The sequence below is a fragment of the Oryctolagus cuniculus genome, chromosome 12 (assembly GCF_051225735.1).
Source record: "Oryctolagus cuniculus isolate XC-2025 breed Fujian yellow rabbit chromosome 12, ASM5122573v1, whole genome shotgun sequence".
Classification (NCBI taxonomy): Eukaryota; Metazoa; Chordata; class Mammalia; order Lagomorpha; family Leporidae; genus Oryctolagus; species Oryctolagus cuniculus.
The window spans coordinates 65,455,335-65,478,307 of NC_142878.1; the positions used below are offsets into that span (position 1 = coordinate 65,455,335).

The 22,973-nt window shown below is 42.8% G+C and overlaps 1 protein-coding gene across 14 annotated transcripts in view; it reads left to right on the forward strand.

Annotated features, from left to right (window-relative positions):
• GANC (glucosidase alpha, neutral C) overlaps nt 1-22,973 on the forward strand; it is an 81,691-nt gene that overhangs the window by 5,073 nt on the left and 53,645 nt on the right. For 4 of the 14 annotated variants that reach the window (XR_011380877.2, XR_011380876.2, XM_002717959.6 and 1 more), the window contains exons 4-8: nt 8,560-8,687; nt 12,029-12,211; nt 16,035-16,077; nt 20,243-20,309; nt 21,990-22,086. Coding sequence is in view for 4 of the 14 variants with exons in the window: in XM_002717959.6 (XP_002718005.3) it covers nt 8,560-8,687; nt 12,029-12,211; nt 16,035-16,077; nt 20,243-20,309; nt 21,990-22,086 (518 nt within the window). In the remaining 10 variants the exon portion in view is untranslated. Of the gene's footprint in view, nt 1-3,839; nt 4,107-8,559; nt 8,688-12,028; nt 12,212-16,034; nt 16,141-20,242; nt 20,310-21,989; nt 22,087-22,973 lie in introns of those variants that run through there. The other 10 variants (XM_089310140.1, XM_089310143.1, XM_017348096.4 and 7 more) reach the window with 8 other exon arrangements.

Genomic DNA, 22,973 nt, shown 5'->3' on the forward strand with positions numbered 1-22,973 from the left:
AATGGAGCCAAAAGAGAATGTGTACTTTCCACCAACTTTCTGAAATCCAGACTGAGCAAGGTGAAGATTCAGTGACTGTCCAGGCCTCAAAATGTGGGTGGGCCAAGGGACAGGCAGAAATGTTCCGTCTTCTGAACCGCCTCACCAGCAGTCACCAGTGTTACCACAAACTGAAGAGAACAGAGCAGTGTCTCTGCAGCACCTTTCTCACCTGTCAGGCTATCACGTTTCAGACGTGCCACACAGATCAGCCAGAAACACAGGAAGTCCTATGGGTTGTGCTGGAAAGTGTCACTGTGCACCAGTCCCTGACACTCACTTCCAGATCCTTCCCTGTGTTCCAAGGGCATCCTAAGTTTCTAGGGCCTCAAAGACCAAAATGACTTTCCTAGTAATTTGTGTAACTAAAACATGATTATGCCAATGTGGCCTGGGGCCCCTAGCATCTTGGATAACTCTGCCAACTTACTAACAAACCTAGTTCTGGGATACAGTAATGCTGTATTGAGGAAACTCACAGAACAAATGTCAAGATGTCCTTGCTAACACTTATAGGCTTTTAATTTAGAAAGGGGTCCCAACTTTATTCCCAGACAGAAGGAGAAGTTGCACAGTGAGGAAGGCTACCTTTATTATGAAGTTTTAGAAATTTTTGCCATTTTCTGGATGTGGAATCCTCTACTCAGTCTTCTACTATAACTTCCTTACCCAAATTCAACATAAGGCCTAGAATCATATGAATAGTTCTGTGTTCTCTGTCCCCTAACCTTGGTCCCCAACTTCTGTTTAAGTCTTGGTGGCAGTGAACTTAGTTCATTTCTCTTAGCCTTCCTCTAAAACCCGGTGCTGATTCTTATACCACCAGTTTTCTAGAGGAATTTGCTACCTTGATTGATGTCTTTGATACTTTTGCATTCTCAGCTCATAGTAACCTGCCAAAGTCAGACGTCCTCTAGTGCGGATGCAGGTCTCCTACGCTATACATAGTTTGATAACTGAGTTTCTCAGAGTAACATGAGGCAGAGCCGATTTCCTTCCTGGAGAGTTACCCACTATTTCCATGTGTCCTAACAACCTGGCCCCTAGCCAAACCCTATTCTGGGTCAACAGAAGCAGTTGTCTCCAGGAAATGGAATGAGTCCATTAAAGGATTTCCTGGACCTCAAGGCCTGCCATCAGCTGTCAGGAACCCTCCTTTCCCATTTTTCCTGTCATTTTCTCATTTTCCTTCCTGTTTTGGTTGTGCCTAACTCCAGGGAGTTGTAGTTTTCCATGGTCAGGGCAAAAGAATCCTTGTCCTTCCTTGAGGAAGCTTAGTATATCGAATGCCTAAACAACTCACTGTCACAAAGACATTCGCAGGCGAAATAAATAAGGCACAATTACCCTGAATATAAGTTATGGACCAAAATGAAAATTCTCAACGCAGCTGGAGGCCAGTGTAGTGGTGGATCCCCACGTGTGTCCTTTTACGTTACTGTGGATCAGTTTCTCTCTTTGGATCCTGACAATCCTGTTCGGGTGAGATGCCAGCACCAGAGGCCAGCAGGTGCGGATGCCTTCAGAGGAAAAGAAGCTGCAGTCCTGGAGAACCCCCCAGGATCTCAGCACAAGACAGCACCTGGCTCAGAAGGGAACTGAGGAGTCTACCAAGCAAGGACAGAGGATCTGGGATGTCAGCAGCGTAATTCCCAAGACAGAATTTGAGCACCCCTCAGAACACACTCCATGTTCAGGTATTGGAAATTTCACAGCCACTTAGTTTTCAGCCCTGGTCTCAGGCAAATATGTATTTCTGGGCTGAACTCCACTCTGATGGCTTCTTTGTCACACGGAGATGAGAGGACGACCAGGGATTTAATGGTTTCATGCCCCCATCAGTCTGATAGGAACATGAAGCTCCAGAGAGTGATCTTTAAACCTTCTGCACTCTGCTTCCAGCTCATTGCATAGTAAAGGAACCTCTTGTGTTTTTTTTAAGATTTATTTATTTTACTTGAAAGTCAGAGTTACAGAGAGGCAAAGGCATACTTGAAAGTCAGAGTTACACAGAGAGAAGATAGGCAGAGAGAGAGAGGTGTCTTCCATCCACTGGTTCACTCCCCCAGATGGCCACAAAAGCTGGAGCTGGGCCAATCTGAAGCCAGGAGACAGAGGCTTCTTCTGGGTCCCCTACATGGGTGCAGGGGCCCAAGGGCTTGGGTTATCTTCTACTGCTTTCCCAGGCAATAGCAGAGAGCTGGATCAGAAGTGGAGCAGCTGGGACTTGAACCGGCATCCATATAGGCGAAGGCTTTACCTGCTACACCACAGCACCTGCCCCAGAAACCTCTGTTAAAGGTGGTTTCTGACTGAGGCATGGGTCTGATCTCAAGGGAATAGCAGATTAGACTATGGCATGAAGATGGCCTAGAGATTGAAAACAAGCAGTGTGCATCTGCTTACTCAGAGCGATAGCCTTTCATGTCAGGCTCAGAGAGACCCAGCCCAGAGTCAGAGGATCACATTCAGCTCACAGCCGTGGTTCTCAGATTGCACAGATGAGGCAGATTCCTACCACCCCAGTGCTCCTGGAGCCTGCCTGCCCCCACGCCTGCCAAGTCCTTCAAGAAGCACATTTGGAGTTGGAAAGGTTTGTTGTTAATTTTTAAAAGCCTTCCTCTCCATTTCCCCCAGTCTGCTCTTAATAAACAACCAGGAAGCAGAGCCAAGCATCACTCAACATTGTCTTAGTCTGCTTGGGCTGCCATGACAAAACATCGACTGAGGGTGAGCAGACATTGATTTCTCACAGTTCTGAAGGATTCACTGTCTGGTCAGGATCCTCTTCCTCAGTTGTAGTTGGCTCCTTTGCTGCATCCTTCATGGTGACATGGGGAGGGGTGGGGGGCAGAGAAAATATTTTCTGGTCTTTTCTTATAAGAACACTAGTCCCAAGCTGTGGACCTTACCCTCATGACTTCATCCAAACAAGGCCTCATCTCCAGATACCATCACAGTAGAGAGTTAGAGCTTCAACACACAAATAAGAGGGGGCACAGTTCAGTCCATAGCACACATGATGTTCCTAGGACACAGTAATGTTACATAACAAGCTGAAGTGTTGGCCTCTGTGTTGTCACCAGGTCAGAACATCCAGGCTTTGAAGAAAAGGGTACAAGTTCAGATGGATGTTTTCTCACAAAGGGTCCCAATATTGTTTTGGGGAAAATAATCTGATAGACACTTGCTAAAGAAATTTTGAGAAGAAATCTAAAAAGAAAGTGATCAGAAAAGTGTTGACTCCTTTTTTTTTTTTAATTAATTTATTTATTTGAGAGGCAAGGTTACAGAGAGACAGAAAGAGAGTCTTCTTCCATCTGCTGGTTCACTCCCCAAATGGCTGCAATGGCCGGAGCTGAGCTGATCCGAAGCCAGGAGCTAGGAGCTTCTTCTGGGTCGCCCACATTGGTACAGGGGCACAAGCACTTGGGAAATCCTCCAGTGCTTTCCCAGGCCATCAACCGGGAGCACTTGGAACATGAACTGGCACAGGCAGAGGCTTAGCCTACTATGCCACAGTGCCGGCCCTTAACTCCCTTTATTTAAAACTGGTGTTTTCCCCTCTACTGTTACCAATTTTCTAGCTAAAATGAAATTTCAACTTAGACTGAGAAATATGGATGATGTAGTCTTGGGACAGGAGTACAGAGAAATGTATGTCCTTTTCTGAGTAAAAGATACTGCTAGCAAGACTATTGAGGGCAGGGCTTTGTCTTCAGCCTACTTTATATTGCTAATTTTTATGCTTTCTCATGATATGGATGACCATTTGACAACATACTGATTTTGTTTTGCAGCCTATTTGCAAGGTTTCATCAGAGACAAAAACTTCTAGCAGTTCTCTAAGGATGCAAGGATATCTCTGATCACCACTTCATCTCAGCCTGATGAAAATGAGACTTTGTTCAACCAGTCACCTCTTCAGCAGATGAGGCACAACTGTCACTTGCCAGCCAGTACGGTTTCTGCAGAAATGGCCAAGAATGGGCAGCTACTGTGGGAATGCCACACAATCTGGACCCCTGCACAGGCTAATTTCCTTGGGGAACAGCTAATGCCCAGCATGAGGCTGCCAGTGTTCTCTGTAGAGAATCAGTGTTTGTGATAAACCAAAGGGCTGCAATTGTGAGAAGGGCAGTTAGTGTCCTCAGCAATTTCATCAACTCTCAGATCAATCCCCTGAGTCCCAGGAGGTCCTGATCAGTAGCTGGGAGAGGTAGTTGCTCACTCTTTAAGACTTTTTAAGTTAACTATTCTTTATATCATAGAGGCGAGAATTAATGCTGGAGGAAAAGCAAAATCCACCCATCAAGGAGGAGTTGATAAAGTCATAATTACCCTTCTTAACAAAATTTATTACAGTCTCTACTAGTTAGGATTCCCAAGTGTGGGCAACTAAAAGTTGTTTTCATATATGTAAGACCAATCCTCTGCCTGAATTCATAGACAAAGCTGTTTCTATCACCATAATTTTTTTCAAAGATTTATTTATTTGAAAGGCAGAGTTACAGACAGAAAGGGGGGTGGATCTTCCATCCACTGATTCACCCCCAAAGTGGCCACAACACCCAGGACTGGATTAGGCCAAAGCCATGAGCCACAAGCTTCTTCCAGGTCTCCCATGGATGGCTGGGAGCCAAACACTTGGACCAGGCTGCTGCCTTTCCCAGGCTGTTAGCAGTGAGCCGTATTGGAAGTGCGGCAGCCCAGACATGAACTGGTGCCCTTATGGGATCTAGCATCACAGGCAGTGGCTTAACCAGCAATGTGACAATTCCAGCCTCCCTACCACCATGATTTTAACATGGTGTTTCATATTTTTGCCCATGTGGCCATTAAAAAAATTGGGCTTATGAATAAGAAAAAGGTTTTAGTTGTTTTTCTCAAGTATGGGAGTAATAAGATAGGAAAAGGAAATCAAAGCATCTGAGAGATGAGCCTTTGAGAAAAGGTGTAGAGGCTTGCCTTAAAAAGAACCTCCAAAATGTATTCTTTTTCTAAGGACCTGTCTCAGCTTCTCTGCATAGGTGGACATCTTCAGCATTTTGAAGGAATTGAAACCCATGCTTTCTAATCTTGTTTAAAATGTCCATTTAAAATTCTTAGATATAGTTTCACTATTTTACATAAATCCATCTGGCTGCAATTGAGTATAACCACTGGCATTATCTAAACACTAATTCTCAATTTAAATAACCCAACGTCTGTAACTTGATTTTGTAAATTGACATTTCCAAGCATCACTAATAGGAGGAAGAGATTTGGTGATTTATTTTTCTATTATTTGTTCATAAATATCCAAACATGTCCTTAGTAACAGCAGGAATATCCAGAAATTCTCAAGAATGTAATATTTGTGCCTAGACTGTTTGAAAGAGTGAGGTTTTGGTGGAATGACTGGGCAGTCCTGGAGTCAGGAAGTCCCAGGGAGCTGGCTTTGAAACCGTCATGCACAGAGCCCCAGGCTTTCCACAGAGGTGCCTCCAGGCTCAGAGAGGGGAGGGAAGCTACCACTCCTCCACTGCCTCAACCCAAGCAGCTTTACTTACTGGACTTCCGGGAGACTACTGAAACAAGAAAAATTAAACTGATAAAAAAATGCAGCAATGAACCTCACCCTAGGCTTGAAGGCGTACTACCATATAAGGAAATTATGTGCCTGGAACTGGATAATATGAGAGAGAGGAGTGATTCTGGAGATTGACCTTGAAAAGAGCTACCTGACTGAGAAAATTTGCTTGCCGAAAAAGTTAAAATGAAGTTTCCACTCTGATTTGTGTATGGTCGTTATGGTAAAAGCAGGGTTAATGCTGTCTCTTCTCACTAAGGGTCCTGCCTGTGCTGCAGCCTCGGTAATGGGATACACAGACCACTATTTGGTTTTAAAAAAGTCTTGTAAGAGAAAGCTGTGTTACTAAAAATAGGAGGACCACTGAATGCATAACTAGGTACAGTTTGTTAACCACAGATAGACAACAACCCGTGTGCCCTCTGCCGAGGATGCTTCTACCCATTCTTGCCTCCTAAAAGGTCTCAAGACTGCTTCAGTCCCTCTTCCTCTGAAGAAATGTCCCAGAACTGCTCGCTTTTTAGTCATCCTTAATATTGCCATTTCTCATTCTCCCCACAGCACTGTTTGTATCCTTTTATCTTAGCACTTCACATACCTTGCTTTACCTTAGCATTGTATCTGTTTGGTCTCTTCTTAGTTGTAGTCTCCCTAAGAGTTTCCTCATAGCAATATTCATACCAAATGTTACTTTAATTGAATTTGAGAGAGAAGTGGAAATACACATATGGCTAATAACTAGAGAGAGAACATATAATATGACATGATTTCAGCTTTATTGGTATTTGGATACATTTTGAAATGTTAGAGCTCTGATAGCAGACTTGAAATCATTCATGCAAACAAGTAGAAAACATGTAAACAGTGATTGCAACGTGATCACTAGTACATCATAACCCTGCCTTGGAATGACCATGAATTCATCCAGGGATGCAGTGCCATTTGTTTACCTGATCATGCTTCAGTATCACATCATTGTTAAGTGCTGTGACTGTGCACCAGAGGCAGGGTTCCAGTAACATCATCGTTTTGGGGCTGCTTGGTGTTCTGTCTGCTTTGTACCTCTCACATGGATCATATAATACCTGTTGTCCACTTGATCACGCAGCCTGTAAGCTTGACTTTTATTATAACTTACATAGTACCAATACAGATGCCCAGGTATAAATAAAAATTACCATCACACTTCATGAAGAATCTGCAATAAGCCAAGTGGGGTATCATGCACCAGTTGAAAACCAGTATCTTAAAAAATGCCTCTGATTTAGATGGCTTATTTTATAACCTGAAATCTAATCATTTCTTCTCTTCTAGACTTCACTGTCTTTATCTTCCAAATTCTACACTCTTCATAGGTCTCCTGTTATAGGCAGAATTTTACCTAAGTTTCCCAGCCTCTTGAAAAGGTTCCCAGGCTTTATTGCCAGCTGTAACAGAAGACTTGGCTTTAGCACAGCAAGCATCATCTTACCCACTGCTAGAGAACCGTTTATATTTTAGAAAATAGAATAATTTTATTATCTATTCTTTTTTACTTATTATTTTATTTGAAAGACAGAGACAGAGACAGAGTTAGAGAGAGAGTGAAAGAGCGCACACGAGAAAGCTTCTATCCACTGATTCACTCCCCAAATGGCTGCAATGGCCAGTGCTGGGCCAAGCCAAAGCCAGTGTCCAGGAGCTTCTTCCAGGTCTCCCACAAGGGTGCAAGGGCCCAAGCACTTGGGCCATCTTCTGATGCTTTCCTAGGTACATTAGCAGGGAGCTGGATCATAAGTGGAACAGGTTGGATGCCGTTGTCACAGGCAGAGGCTTAAATTGCTACACTACAACATCAGCCCCTAGTCTCTATTTTGTCTCCTGTTGCCTGCTACCCTGCATCTTTAATTCAGCTGGAATTTGGCTGGCGCCGTGGCTCACTAGGCTAATCCTCCGCCTGCGGCGCCGGCACCCCAGGTTCTAGTCCTGTGGGGCGCCATATTGCTCCTCTTCCAGTCCAGCTCTCTGCTGTGGCCTGGGAGTGCAGTGGAGGATGGCCCAGGTCCTTGGGCCCTGCGCCCACGTTGGGGGCCAGGAGGAGGCACCTGGCTCCTGGCTTCAGATCTGCACAGTGCAGTGTGCCGGCTGTGGCGGCCACTTGGGGGGTGAACCAATGGAAAAAGGAAGACCTTTCTCTCTGTCTCTCTCTCTCACTGTCTAACTCTGCCTGTCAAAAAAAAAAAAAAAAATTCAGCTGGAATCTAATTACTCTGGTTTTGATACTCAAACATTTTTTTCCCTGCTTATTTGAAAAGCAGATAGACAAACACACACACACACACACACACACACAAATCTTCCAACTACTGTTTTACAAACCAAATGCCCACAACAGTCAAGGCTGAGCATCCATGTCTCCCACATATTTTTCAGGGACCCAGTACTTGAACTATCATGTTCTGCCTCCCAGGGTGCACATTAGCAAGAAGCTGGATGGGAAGTGGAGACAGAACTCAAACCCACATACTCTGATATGAGATGCAGGCATTGCAAGCAGTGTCTTAATGGCTGTGCTGAATGTCTGCCCCCAAACTCTTATTCTTACATGTGGATTTTTTTATAGATACAGTGATCGTATGTCCCAATTTTCCAAGGCTAGTTTCAGTTTATGGCTGTTACCCATTGTAATTATTAATAAAGACTCCTGTCACTCTGAAGATCTGGTTCAGACAATTATATGTTGATCTAGCCATAGAACCCATAGAGGATTTTCTTATTGCTCCACAGGTACAGTTGAGCAAGTACACACCTAGATTTGAAGCTTTTTCTTTTTATTATTGCCATGGTTCTCCATTCTGACATGTAATAGTTTTTAACAAGTGCTTTTCTCATTATTGTAATTTGATTATGTTAGAATAGATCATCCTTGGGGTAACCCGTTGAAGCTAATCTCTTGTGTCTATTCCCAGATTCCTCTCATGGCAGAAATTTATGGTATAGAGAGAAACATTTTCAGGCTTAAAATCAATGAAGAGATGCCCCTGAAACCCAGGTATGAAGTTCCTGATGTCCTCACAAGCAAGCCAAGTACTGTCAGGTAAGTCAAGGAACAAGGTATCCTAGATACACCCTCAAGGTGTTCTTTTACCAGCCACTGAGAAGTCAATTTTGTATTGCCTCTTGTTTTGTCTGTTTAGAGCTGTTAATTATTTTCAGAGTTGGTATTCAATTATTTGGGAATAACTTTATCAATTTTCTATGTTATCAATTCTGTTTTTTCTTCACCCACCATTTGACTTAACGTCACTTATTATGGAAAGAGATGGAACTTTGATCCCCCTCTCTACCTCACAATGAAAACAGTTGTCAGACCTGGAGAGAAAGTAGAAGGAATGCTACCTAATTTATTCACTCAGATTAGCATCAGGGCTCCAGGGATCTAATATATTAGCCAAACTCCCTTGCTGAGAGTAATTTATATTTAGTCTGACTTGATGTTAATTAATGGTATTCTCAAATGATTACTGACGTGTAATTTTACTTAGCGTCAGAGATAAATTAATAACTAATGTCTACATGAAAACAATCTTTGAAGACTAAAGCATTTCTCAGATACCTGCAAAGCCTTAACCATTTCTCACCACACTTTCCAGTGGTATTTCAACTTGACTTTGTCGGTTGATTTCTGTTATTTTGCATATTATTTCACTAAGGGAATGTAAGATTATGCCAAAGGCTTTAACTTTTATTCTTTAATTACTATGGCTTTATATTTTAGGAGCTATAGGAGAAAATCTAATAAAAAAATCAAGGAGAAATTAATTGTTGTGATAGAACCTAATAAAAGATTAAGGAGAAATTAATTCAGTTATGATAGAACCTTTGAAAACTGAGCCATTACCATATGTCAAGAACTTAGGAAATGAGAATTCAAAATAGACTGTTCTCAAGGCTTTTGCCATTTAGCAGTGGAGTCCGTGCACATACATAACCAGTTGATCACAATATATTAGTTCTTACTTTCCTGGATGACTCCATTTCCTAGTTGATTTTGTCACATGTTTACGTCTGTCTTCATAAGTTAAATTAATCTGTAATTTTCTTTTTCTGTGTTATCTTAACCAGAAAGCCAAGCTAGGGATAATAGTAGCTTTGTGTGATAGATATAATAGTTCTGCTTCTGTTCCAACCTCTTCATAGAGGGCCTTTGACTAGTGTAGTAACTAGAAAGCTAAAAACTACTTTTCTCATTTCCCCAAATGCCTTTGTAGCTAGAGGTCCACATATAGTTCAATTTTACCAATCATTTGCTCCTATAGAAATCTTGATTTTAGAACCATGTTTTCCATTTTGCTTATTTGGTCTGGCAGCTGTAGAGTTGTTCTAAGGCCATTGGTTAGGCCCATGGTTTCTGGGTCTCTTGAAACAGCTAAGGTAGTATGATCTTGGAACCCAGTGGTTGCCACAATACTTCTGATTATTCAACTTCTTGTTCTAGATGAGATAGAAGTTCCATTGGCTATACTGTTATGAAGTATTGTTCTAGGGGCCATTACTAGATGTCCAGCCTGAAACCTCTACCATAACCTTTTCTATGATGTCGTGAGCACATAATTCCCAATATTAAGTCATTTACTTTCTGCTTGAAAGAGTAAAATGTGTGTCTATTATGAATAGTTGAGCCCTGATTGATTTAGTTATTGGTATAAGAAGTAGATATAAGCAACAGACCCTCAAGGATAGGAATATGTGATTGACCTGGTTGGATTTGAAGGCAGTGAGGACCTGATTACCATTAGAAGATAGACTACTAGGGTTATGAGGTGAATTGTGTCTCCCAAAAAATGTATATGCTGGAACCCTAAGACCCAGTATCTCAGAATGTGACTGTATTTAGAGATGGGGCCTTTGAAAAAGTAATTACATTAAAATGAGGTCACTGGAGTAAGCCCTAATCCATTATAGTTAATAGCCTTAGAGGAAGAGATAAGGACATGAACACACACACACACACACACACATATACATATACATATACATATACATATACATATACATATACATATACAAGGACAATGTCGTGAAGACCCCTAAAGAAGGCAGCCATCTGCAAACCAAGGAAATAGGCCTCACAAGGAACCAAGCCTGCTAACATCTAGATCTTGGACACCTAGCTGCCAGAATTGTGAGAAACATATTGCTGTTGTTTAAGCCACACAATCTGTATTATTTTGTTATGGCAATCCTAGTAAACTAATGCAATTAGTGATAAACCATGACATTCTGAAGAAATTTACTACCAATAGTCAGCTGAAATAAAGTGCCTATTGAAGACCAGGTAGCAGTTATTATGATTGTCACACAGCATTCAAAATTCTGAGGTAGCCCAACCGCTAACAGTTAACCTCACCTAAGAGCTTAAAGAAAGAAAACACAGTGTGAGGGCTTTAAATACTTTTAAGGTTTATTGTATTTACTTGAATGTCAGAATGACAGCGTGATGGATAGAGATACTGGTTCACTCCCCAAATGATCTCAATGGCGGGTGCTGGGCCAGGCCAAAACCGGGAGCCTGAAGGTGCATCCGAGTTTCTGACATGGATAGCAGGGACCCAAGTACTTGGGCCATCTTCTACTTCTTTCCCAGGCACATTAGCAGAAAGCTGGATCAGAAATGGAGCAGCTGGGACTCAAAATGTTGCTGCAATAGGAGATGCCAACATTGCAGGCAGCAGCTTAACCTGCTGTGCCACAATGCCAGCCCCTGGCTTTAAGTTCTTACAAGGTATTGTCATAGAAACTAAAAAGTGTTTTACATGTATGTTCTCTCCAAAAACTCTAATGCTTTTGTTATTTCCACTTTATAACTAAGGTAATTGAGACCTAGATAGATTGGGGACTTTGTTATCCAAAGTTTTAAAGTGTAAGGTAGAGTGATGTTCAATGCAAGCCGTCCAATACCAAAGCTCTTGCTCTGGTGACAGTTCTCTACTGCCTTAATTTTTTTAAAGATTTATTTATTTATTTGAAAGACACAGTTACAGAGTGAGAGAGGGAGACAAAGACAGAGATCTTCCATCTGCTGGTTCACTTCCCAAATGCCTGCAATGTCCAGGGGTGAGCCAGACCAAAGCCAGGAGCCTGGAACCCCATTTGGTGGCAGGGACCCAAGTACTTGAACCCAAGTACTTGGACCCTAGTACTGCCCTCACAGATGGATTAGTAGGGAGCTGGACTGGCAGTGGAGCAGCTGCAACTTGATGTATCGCGGGCAGCAGCTTAACCTACTGTGCCAGGACACCAGCCCCCCCTACTCCTTTACTAGTGTTGAGTCACACGAGTGTTGATTTACTGCTTAATTGCTTTGAATTGAAAATTGCATAGAGCCATGTAAACCCATAGCAACTTTTTTTTTTCTCTTTGTGCTTTGTTTTCTAGGCTGATTTCATGCTCAGGGGATTCAGGCAATGTGGTATTAGCAGATGAAAAAGGAGATCTGAAATGTCATATCACAGCAAAGCCATTCAAGGTAGACCTGGTGTCTGGAGAAGAGGTAGTGATGAGCATAAATTCCCTGAGCCAGTTATACTTTGAACACCTACAGGTTCCTCAGAAACAAAGGTATTTTTGCATACTGTTTGACACATAACAACCTTAAGAAAACGTTATCATGAATACTAGTTGCCTAAATAGATAACATGTCACCATTGAAAATTGTTCTAGTTTTTTTACTATTGTGCTGTCCTGAGAAATTTCATGTTTTCAGGTAAATACAGGCTTTAGGACAAAAATGACTCCCAAACTGCTGTAATGTTACACACTTACCACATGCTGTACCTAATCAATGATATTCTCTATGCTTTGCACTCTTCTGAGAAAGCACACTGTGTACTTGAAAAATGTCGATGTGAACTAGCAAGTCTTTAGAATTTCAATTTTCTCCCCTACAATAACATGCATTACCCTAGATCTGAATAGTTTTTCAGGAATTTTCTGGGGCCATTCGTTTGATCAACACTGTGTGAGGTCACGTGAATTGAGAGGTCGTGGTAAGGAAGAGCTATTACTCCATTTTTTTCCCAAAGATTTTTAAATTTATTTGAAAGGTAGAGTGACAGAGAGATGTGGAGACACACAGATTGAGAGAGAGAGAGAGAGAGAGAGAGAGAGATCTTCCATCCACTGGTTCACTCCCCATGTGCCTACTGAAACGGCCCCCCAAAAACACACTGAACACCAGAGTAAAAGGAAAGGTTTTATTGTCAGGGTGAGGGTGGGGGAGGACCAACAGGCTGCCTTTCTGTGCAGAAAAGAGCAGCAGCCTGTGCTGGAAAAACAGGTCTTATAATAGCCTTGCAGATGGGGCTGGTGCTGTGGTACAGCAGGTTAAAGCCCCAGTCTGCAGTGCCAGCATCCTGTATGGCACCGATTTGAGTCCCAGCTGCTCCTCTTCTGATCCAGCTCTCTGCTATGGCCTGGGAAAGCAGTAGAAGATAGCTCAACTCCTTGGGCCCCTGCACCCATGTGGGAGACCTAGAAGAATCTCCTGGCTCCTGGCTTTGGATCAGCTCAGCTCCGGCCATTGTGGTCATTTGGGGAGTGAACCAGTGGAATGGATGCCCTCTCTCTCTGGCTCTACCTCACTGTAACTCTTTCAAATAAATAAAATAACTCTTCAAAAAAAAATAGTCTTGCAGAGACAAGGAAGTGGGAACAGCGAATCCTGTTAGGGTAGGGAGTGGAGTTGACACTTAGAGTTGGGCCATCTGGACACCTGATTTCTAGTAAACCAGGCCCAATCTTAAGAAACCAAAGTCTGTCTTGCAGGGTGGCACAGGGTGGAGCCTTAGGATAAGAAATTTCCAGTCTTGTCAATACCTACAGCAGCCATGGCTGAGCCAGGCCAAAACCAGGAAGCCAGAGCTCAATCTAGGTCTTCCACATAGATGGCAGGGATCCGAGTATTTGAACCATTACCGTGTCTCTCAGATTACACATTAGCAGGAAGCTGGAAATGAAATAATTCAAACCCAGTCACTGCGGTATTGGATATGGGCATTCCAAGCAGCATCTTTTTTTTTTTTTTTAAGATTTATTTACTTATTTGAAAGTCAGAGTTACACAGAGAGAGAAGGAGAGGAAGAGGGAGAGAGAGAGAGAGAGAGAAAGAGAGAGAGAAGTCTTCCATCAGCTGGTTTACTCCCAAATTGGCTACAATGGCTGGAGCTGTGCCGATCTGAAGCCAGGAGCCAGGAGCTTCCTCTGGGTCTTCCCATGTGGGTACAGGGGCCCAAAGACTTGGGCCATCTTCTGCTGCCTTCCCAGGCCACAGCAGAAAGCTGGATCAGAAGTGGAGCAGCTAGGTCTCGAACCGGCACCCATATGGGATGCTGGCACTGCAGGCAGCGTTACTCGGTACACCACAGCACTGGTCCCTCCAAGCAGCATCTTAACCACTGTGCCTAAAGCCTGCCTTGGATCCTTTTTTTTTTTTAATTTATACTTATATGTTTTTGTTTTATTTGAAAGGCAGAGAGAAAGATTTCTTATTATCTCCCCAAATGCTCACAACAGCTGGAACTGGGCCAGGCCAAAATCAGGATCCCAGAACTCAATCCAGGTCTCCCTTGTGAGTGTCAGGGACCCAAGTACTTGAGCCATCATCACCTGCTGCCTCCAAGGGTACACACTAGCAAGAAGCTAGATTGGAAGCAGAGGCAGGACTCGAACCTGGGTACTCTGATATGGAATATAGGCATCCCAAATAGTGTCTTAACTGCTACACCAAATGCCCACCACTAGACTGTTATTTCTGATCTTGTTTTACAACTAATTACTTTATAAATAACCTTACATATGTATAATTTTGCATACATGCAAGTATATCCATGGAACAGTTCACTGAGGAACTAAAAGCACCAGTCAGTGTTTTGAAAGGTAGTGTACATCATTAGTAATCATACAAATACAAACTGAAATGTATTATCTATTGTAAAATTTTAGTTTGGCAAAGACTCAAAAGATTGATAAAGTCCATTGTTAAGAGTGTGGGGATGTAATGAAAAAAAGAAAAAAAAAAAAAGAGAAAAAGACAAAAAAAAAAAAAAAAAAAGAGTGTGGGGATGGCCGGCACCGCGGCTCACTAGGCTAATCCTCCACCTACGGCGCCAGCACCCCGGGTTCTGGTCCCGGTTGGGGTGCCGGATTCTGTCCTGGTTGCTCCTCTTCCAGTCCATCTCTCTGCTGTGGCCTGGGAGTACAGTAGAGGATGGCCCAAGTCCTTGGGCCCTGCACCCCATGGGAGACCAGGAGGAAGCTGGCTCCTGGCTTCGGATCTGCACAGCGCACCGGCCACAATGCACCAGCCGTAGCGGCCACTTAGGGGGTGAACCAATGAAAAAAGCAAGACCTTTCTCTCTGTCTCTCTTTCTCTCTTTCTCACTGTCTAACTCTGCCTGTCAAAAAAAAAAAAAAAAAAAAGAGAGAGAGAGAGTATGGGGAGGGGCCCACTGTGGCATACAAGGTTAAGCTTCCACCTGCGATACTGGCATCCCATATTCGCAAGAGTTAAAGTCTCAGCTGCTCTGCTTCTGATTCATCTCCCTGCTATGGCATGAGAAAGCAGTGGAGGATGGCCAGAATCTTTGGGCCTCTGCACTGTGTGGGAGACCTAGAGGAGGGTTCAGGCTCCTGGATTCAGATTGGCCCAGCTCTAGCTGTTACAGCCATTTGAGGAGTGAACCAGCAAATGGAAGACCTCTCTCATTCTCTCTCTGCCTCTGCCTCTCTGTAACTCTGCCTTTAAAATAAATAAAAAATCTATAAAAAAAAAAATAAGATGAAGAATGTTGGGAGGGGCCGGTGCTGTGGCATAGAAGGTTAAGCTTTCACCTGCAATGCCGGCATCCCAAATCTGCACTGGTTCAAGTCCCAGCTGCTCCACTTCCATTCCAGCTCCCTGCTGATAACTCTTCAAAAAAAAAAAAAAAAAGAAAAGAAAAGAAAAAAAAGAATGAGGAAATGAAAAGCAATCAAATATACCTGCAGATGAAAGAATAATTTTCACAATCTTTCTGAGAGACTACATTTTGCTTTGTATCAAGGGAACATTGAGTGAGGGGAGCTATGTTGTCTACCTTGTCTATTTATGTTTCATTGAAATATTATGAGCTTTTATTATACTTGTCATAAAAATGATAAAGGCATTTTTAAAGAATTAAGAAAACTCCAATACATCTATATTTTTATAAGAAATCAAGTAATGCAATTAAGGTTTATTATTAATGTTCAATCATAAACTTTAATTTGTATGATGATTTATATTCAACAAGTTAAAAGTTATAATGTATGTAGTCTCGAAAGTTGGAAATGAAAATCTTTATCATTGGACAAAATTCTGTCTGACTTGCCATTGAGTGACACAGTTTTATTTATGTTAAAACAGAGCTACCAAAGAAAACCAAAGTGCCTCAGTTGACACCGCCAAGGTAATGTAGATTGAGTGAGTGATCTTTGTTGCCTTCTTCGCCATCATAATACTCATAAAGCAGGTAATGAATTGTCTTCCTGTGTTCTACAGAAGGGCGCTTGCTGAGTGTTCTACCACATGTAAATGGGACTACCTTTTGCTTTTGCTCACCTCATCATCTCATTGATCCTTTCATTCGTTTATTCATTCATTCATAAAAGCTGATACCTCCTGAGTGCCTGATTTTTGACAAGCATTGTGCTAGGGAAGCGAATCAACCTTGAATAATAGAAATACCAAACCTATCCTCATAGAATTTAGAGCCTATTGGGAAAGGCAGTTACTAAATAATTCCAAACTGGGAGTGTTACAAACGGGTGCTCAGGAGAATACAAGTCAACTGAGCAACATGGGAGTCAGAAAGACCTTCTGAAGGAGATATGTTAAAACAGAGACTGTGTGTTCATTTACATTAACCAGGCAAAAAGTCAGGAAAAGGATATTCCAGGAAGGAAGAACTGCACATTCAAAAACCTTGAAATGGGAAGGAGTACATTTGAAGAGATGGGTGAGGGGGAGTTGTGAGTGTGTGTATGTGTGTGTGTGTGTAAAACAGAACTAGACTAGAGAACCAGGCAGGGTAGTTCCGTGGAGAGACTTGTAACAGTTCTCTTATTCAACAAGTATTTGTTGAGTCCCTCCTATAGACACCAGGTACTATTCAAGAAATTGATGACACCCTGCTTAACAAATTTAAGTCCCATATTTATGGTGGAGTTTACCTTTCTAAGCGAGGATAACCTTTTTCAGTTTATACTAAGCCTAAGGAAGACTGTAGAGTTTTAAGAAACAGAGATACATGGTCTTGTTTCTGTTTTTTTTTTTTTTTAAGATTTATTTTTATTTATTTGAAATGCAGAGAGAGAAGTAGAGGTCTTCATCTGCTGTTTCAGCCCCCAAATGGCCGCAATGGCCAGAGTAGAGCCAATCCGAAGTCAAGAGTCAGGAGCTTCTTCCAGGTCTCCCACATGGGTGCAGGGGCCTAAGGACATCAGCCATCCTCTGCTGCCTTCGAGGCCATAGCAGAGAGCTGGATTGAAAGAGGAGCAGCCAACCTCTGCCTGCGGCACTGGCACACCAGATTCTAGTCCCTGTCAGGGAGCCGGATTCTGTCCCGGTTGCCCCTCTTCCAGTCCAGCTCTCTGCTGTGGCCCGGGAGTGCAGTGGAGGATGGCCCAAGTCCTTGGGTCCTGCACCCCATGGGAGACCAGGAGAAGCACCTGGCTCCTGCCTTCGGATCAGTGCGCCAGCCGCAGCAGCCATTGGAGGGTGAACCAACAGAAAAAGGAAGACCTTTCTCTCTCTCTCTCTCTCTCTCTCTCTCTCTCTCTCTCACTGTCCACTCTGCCTGTCAAAAAGAAAAAAAATAAGAAAGAGGAGCAGCCAGGACTAGAACCAGCACCCATATGGGATGCTGGCACTTCAGTGCTGGCCCTTGTTTCTGTTTTAAAAGATGATTGGGCTGAATTGTGAAGAAGGGCCACTCCAGAAGTCTTCTCTTCATGCAGAGCCACATGTGTCTTCAAAGGGCGCTGGCAGTAGCCATAGCCGCTGGAATGGTAAAACATGTTACATGCTTTCAGTGCCAGGGTCAAATGCTTCTCCCCTGGAGAACTGACCCATGCTGGTGGGCTTGTGAAATAATATTTTTTCCATTTCCAGATAGAGAAGTCAAGAGTAACTTAGACAGAACCTTATACAGTCCTGTGATAATGTGTTAAATCAGTTTTAGAGTAAATTAGATGGCTTAAGTAGTGATTTTGTTTTCTGGGTTTTTTAAAAAAAATGTATTTATTTGAAAGGCAGAATTACAGAGAGGCAGAGGCAGAGTGACCTTCCATCTGCTGGTTCACTCCCCAAATGGCTGCAACAGCCAGAGCTGGGCTGATCTGAAGCCAGGAGCCAGGAACTTCTTCCAGGTCTCTCATGTGGGTGCAGGAGCCCAAGGACTTGGCCACCTTCTGCTGCTTTCCCAGGCCATAGCAGAGAGCTGGATCAGAAACAGAGCAGCTGGGTCTTGAACCGGTACCCATATGGGATGCCGGCACTGCAGGCAAGCAGCTTTACCCACTACACCACAGCACCAGCACCTCAGGTGATAATTTTGAGTCACAGGAACTTTTGCAAGAATGTGATAGAAGCTATAAGCTGTCTCTATAGAAAATATCTGAGGGAATTCTGAACTGCATCCATAGTATAATAACCTCTATGTTAAAAATTCAGTGTGATACAATTTATAGTTTTGACTATGAAGAAACAACCTAGAAATGGGCAAACAGCACATTTTAAAAAAATATGGGGGCCAGCGCTGTGGTGCAGCAGGTTAATGGCTTGGTCTGAAGTGCCAGCATCCCATATGGGCACCAGTTCAAGCACCGGCTGCTCCACTTCCAATCCAGCCTGCTGTGGCCTGCGAAAGCAGTAGAAGATGGCCCAAGTCCTTAGGCCCCTGCACCCGCGTGGGAGACCTGGAAGAAGCTCCTGGCTCCTGGCTTTGGATCGGTGCAGCTCTGGCCGTTGCGACCAATTGGGGAGTGAATCATCGGATGGAAGACCTCTCCCCCCCCACCCCGCCTCTCCTCTCTCTGTGTAACTCTGACTTGCAAATAAATAAATAAACCTAAAAAAAAAAAAAAGAAAAAAAGAAATATGAAGTTCACACACACATGCACAATTTTTAAAGATATTTATTCTACTAGGAAAAAGAAGACATTTGTAAACCTGAGAAAGATTATAGTTGTACAGATTAGGGATTGACCTGGCTTCTCAGACCAGCGCAAGAGTATAGCCAGTAGTTTGGCTAATTGAAGGTGTGAAGTGGGAGAGAACTCTGAGCCCAGCTCAGCAAAAATAAATCTCAACTTAGGATCTCTCAAAACAGACCTAAGTTGTTTGACTCTAAATGTGTGCTTCACATAATTATAAGGAAAAAGAATTTAAGTTCTTACACATGTATAGACTGCGTTTTTCAAAATGCTTTTGCATCATTTTGGTTCAAGTAAACATACTTCTGTCAAGCAGTGTGGCTGTTCCTCAAAAAATTAAACATCAAATTATGATATGCTCCAGCAATTCCACTTCTGGGTAGATACCCCAAAATGAAGGCAGAAATTCAAACATATTCGTATGCTCATGTTAATAGCAGTGCTGATCACAGTAGCCAAAAGAAGAAGGTAACCCAATTATCATTGAGAGATAAACACATAGACAAAATGTGGTATCTGCATACAATGGAATAGTATTCATACTTGAAAAGGAAGGAAATTCTGACATGTGGTACAACATGAGTGAAACTCAAAGATCTCATCCTAAGTGAAATAAGCTATACAGAAAAGAACAAATACCGTATGATTCCACTTGTACAAGGTATGTAGAGGAGTGAAATTCATAGAGACAGAAGGTAAAGTGGTGGGGCCAGCCCTGTGGTGTGGCAAGTAGAGCCACTGCCTGCAGTACTGGCATCCCATGTGGGTGCTAGTTCCAGTCCCCACTGCTCCACTTCCAATCCAGCTCTCTGCTGTGTCCTGGGAAGGTAGTGGAGGAAGGCCTGGGTCCTTGGGCCTTTGCACCCATATGGAAGACCCTGAAGAGACTGTAGGCTCCTGGCTTCAGATCAGCCCAGCTCTGGCTATTGTGGCCATTTGGGGAGTGAACCAGCAGATGGAGGACTTCTCTCTCTCTGCCTGTGCTTCTGTGTGGCTCTGTCTTTCAAGTGAAAGTAGAGTGGTGTTGCTAGGGAGGGGAGGCAGGGAGTAGGAAGCTACTTTTTAATGGATAGGGAGGTTCAGTTTGAGAAGAAGAAAAAGTTCTGGAGATACATGACAATGGTGGCACGTGTGAATATATTTAATGCTTGAAAATGGTTAAAGTGGTAAATTTGATATGAATATTTGCCACACTAAAAAAAGATATTCATATCAGCTATGGCTCAGAAGGGTGATTGTTGACATTATACAGAACACAGATTTGACTTATTAAATGTCCTGGCATCACAAACTGGTTTTCTAAAAGATGATCCATTTTGTCAGTCTTTTTTTTAATTAATCCAAATGAAATTATTATTGTGGTAACATAACACCTTTGTGGTAATTTATAAACTCAGTTTTCCCCTTTTGTACCAACAGGAAAATGAAGATGATCTGGGCCTGTGGGAGGAGAAATTTGGAAACTTTGTGGATGTCAAAGCTAATGGTAAAATCGAAACTGGCATGGAATTAACACAGATCATTGCAAAATGACTGTCTCTGCCTAAAAGTCCCTTGAGTTTTGGCATCTAATGCAAGTGACTTCTGGGAAGTAAACAGGAAGTTCAGATTGGAGTCCCTTGTCCTTCACTAATGCATTGCAACAGAGAAAGATTGATTATGTGCTGTATAAGACAAGTTTAGGCCACACAGGGCTCATGGAGGGGACTAAGTCCGGCAGATCTTATAGCTGCACATCTTACATTTTATTTTTACTGGCGTCAGGCGATGAGAAAATTCTAGAGCTCATCAACTCCAGCATTCCAGGCCAGTGGTTCTCCCTTTTTCCAGGCCTCCCCATCTGATTCCTCGTGGGTAGCACCTGCCCACCTGCGACATTTCTGACTAGGCCTAGGATGAGGATGGGGTTGGAGTTTGACTCTGTCAGAGAAATCTTTCAATATTTGGACCTTATCTGATTAGAAAAACACGTCCTTCTTCTTCCTTCTGAACCCATAGAGTAACAAACCTTTGCAAACTCTGTGAGAATCCCTGTTTAGCCATCCCTATTTGCAACACAGGATAATGATCAGGGCTGGTAAAATGCAAAAAATTCATAGGCAGAGGAGTTCGCAGACTCTCTTCTGTAACAGCATAATCTTTGTTACTTTCTTTGAGGCACCCCTTTCCAAGCTCCTTCAAATAAGGGCTTTTCGATGTCAAGGACTTTAACCTCTCATAGATGAGATGGGAAGAGACACAGCAAGGGAGAGCTCCCATCTGCCGATTCACACCCTAAGTGCACTAATGACTGGGAGCAGACCAGTCTGAAGTCAGGAGCCAGGAACTCAATTCAGGTCTCCCACATGGATGGCAGGAACCCAATCATTGGAGCCATCAGCACTGCCTCCCCAGGGGCTGCATCAGCAGGAAGCTGGCGTGAGGAGCCAGAGGTAGATATTGAACCCAGGCACCTATTATGGGATGTGGGTATCTTAAGCACTAAGCCAAATATCTACCCTCTCTCACTCCCTGACTGGAAATTTAAGTCAGTGCTGTGTCTTCGACTCATTTGTATTTTCTTCATGTCTCTAAAATAATTGTTAAAGAACTTTATCTTTGCCTAAAGGAAGTTTATATACCTACAGTTGAGGGAAGCAGTATACTGAGGAACTATGAAAGGCCCTTCTTGTGCCCATGATGTTAGTCGCTGTAGGCAGCCACAAACAAGTCTGGCAATAAGAATAAATGACAAGTCAGAGGATACCCCATCATTCATCTCACAAAGATTAGAAGTATTCAATATTCTTTGCTTCCCAAAGCTAAGAAGTATGCAACATATTTCAGGAAAATTTCAACTAGAAAAAGATCTAAAACTTTGTAACCATGTTTCACAAATAGAAAAGAAACATACTGTAGATAAGGACACAGAGGACTTTAGTGTACAGCTAAGTTGACATAACTAATAAGTGACTGGAACTTTGCCTTGGACATTTTTGTATCACCACAAGACCTGAATAAATAACATGTTACAAATGTTACAGTCAGTCCCCAGCATTTGGTGACTGCTCAGGGCAAGCTTAGGCCTCTGGACTCCTACTGTAGTCATAACACTCAGAGTTAAACGAATCTCCTTAATGATTGTCCTGTTGAGAAGCAAACCTTGGTCTTTGTCCTGTCTCTACAGGTCCTGCCTCCATTGGTTTGGATTTCTCCTTACATGGATTCGAGCACCTCTATGGGATCCCACAACATGCAGAATCACACCAACTTAAAAATACTAGGTAAAGGAAAACATTCTGGGTTCTGGATTGAAGACATTTGAGAGCAACATTTCTGAGATGACCAAGCCGGTGACAGTACAATATGTGCCAGGTCACTTGCTCCTTGGTATTGCTTGAGATCTTTAAGATCCTTGAATGATCATTCAGAGCAACGATACTCAATTTTGTTTCTTTTTTGCTCAGTAAAAATTATACAATTATAAAAAACTAATGCTGAACCTAAAAATGTAAAGGAGTGAAAAGAGAACACTGCCATGGTTGAATTTGAGGGGAGAGCACCTCACCTCTCAGTTTCACTTTCAGCTCTCGGGTGCTTTCTGGGAGCCCTGGAAGAAAAACACTATGCAAAAAAGTAACTGACCTAGAAAAAGGCTTTACCAAAACAGGCCAGGGAGTCAGAGAGTGAAAAAAACACAGCATTGCATATCAGTTTTGATTCCCTCAGGAAGATCACTTCATTTCAGGCTAACACTTTAGATAAATAGATGTCAGATGTATCCAGCAAAGAGGAAATAAAACCGAAGAGCAATAGAGTCTTATCAGGATTGCCAGGTCTAGGGGCTGTTTCCTTGCTAAGTAGGCACGGTGGCAATTCCATCCGAAGCTGTGCTGTCATCTGCCTGAGCTCAGTGCTCCTGACCGTAATTCAGTTCCCGCTCTTTCCCTATTTGCACTACAGAAGCCTGTTAGGACACTATCCTTTGGTTTTAGCTGCAGAAAAGTATCACAAAATTCATCAGTGGGTACTTGCTGTATGCTTACTATTGTGGAACAGTCACAGAAGGCAGCTTTCCCCTCACAGAAGATACTTAGAAAAGATGCATAAGATATGGTATCCTGTGTACCAGTTGTCATAGGAGGAGGTGCGAAGGAAACAAAGGAAGAGG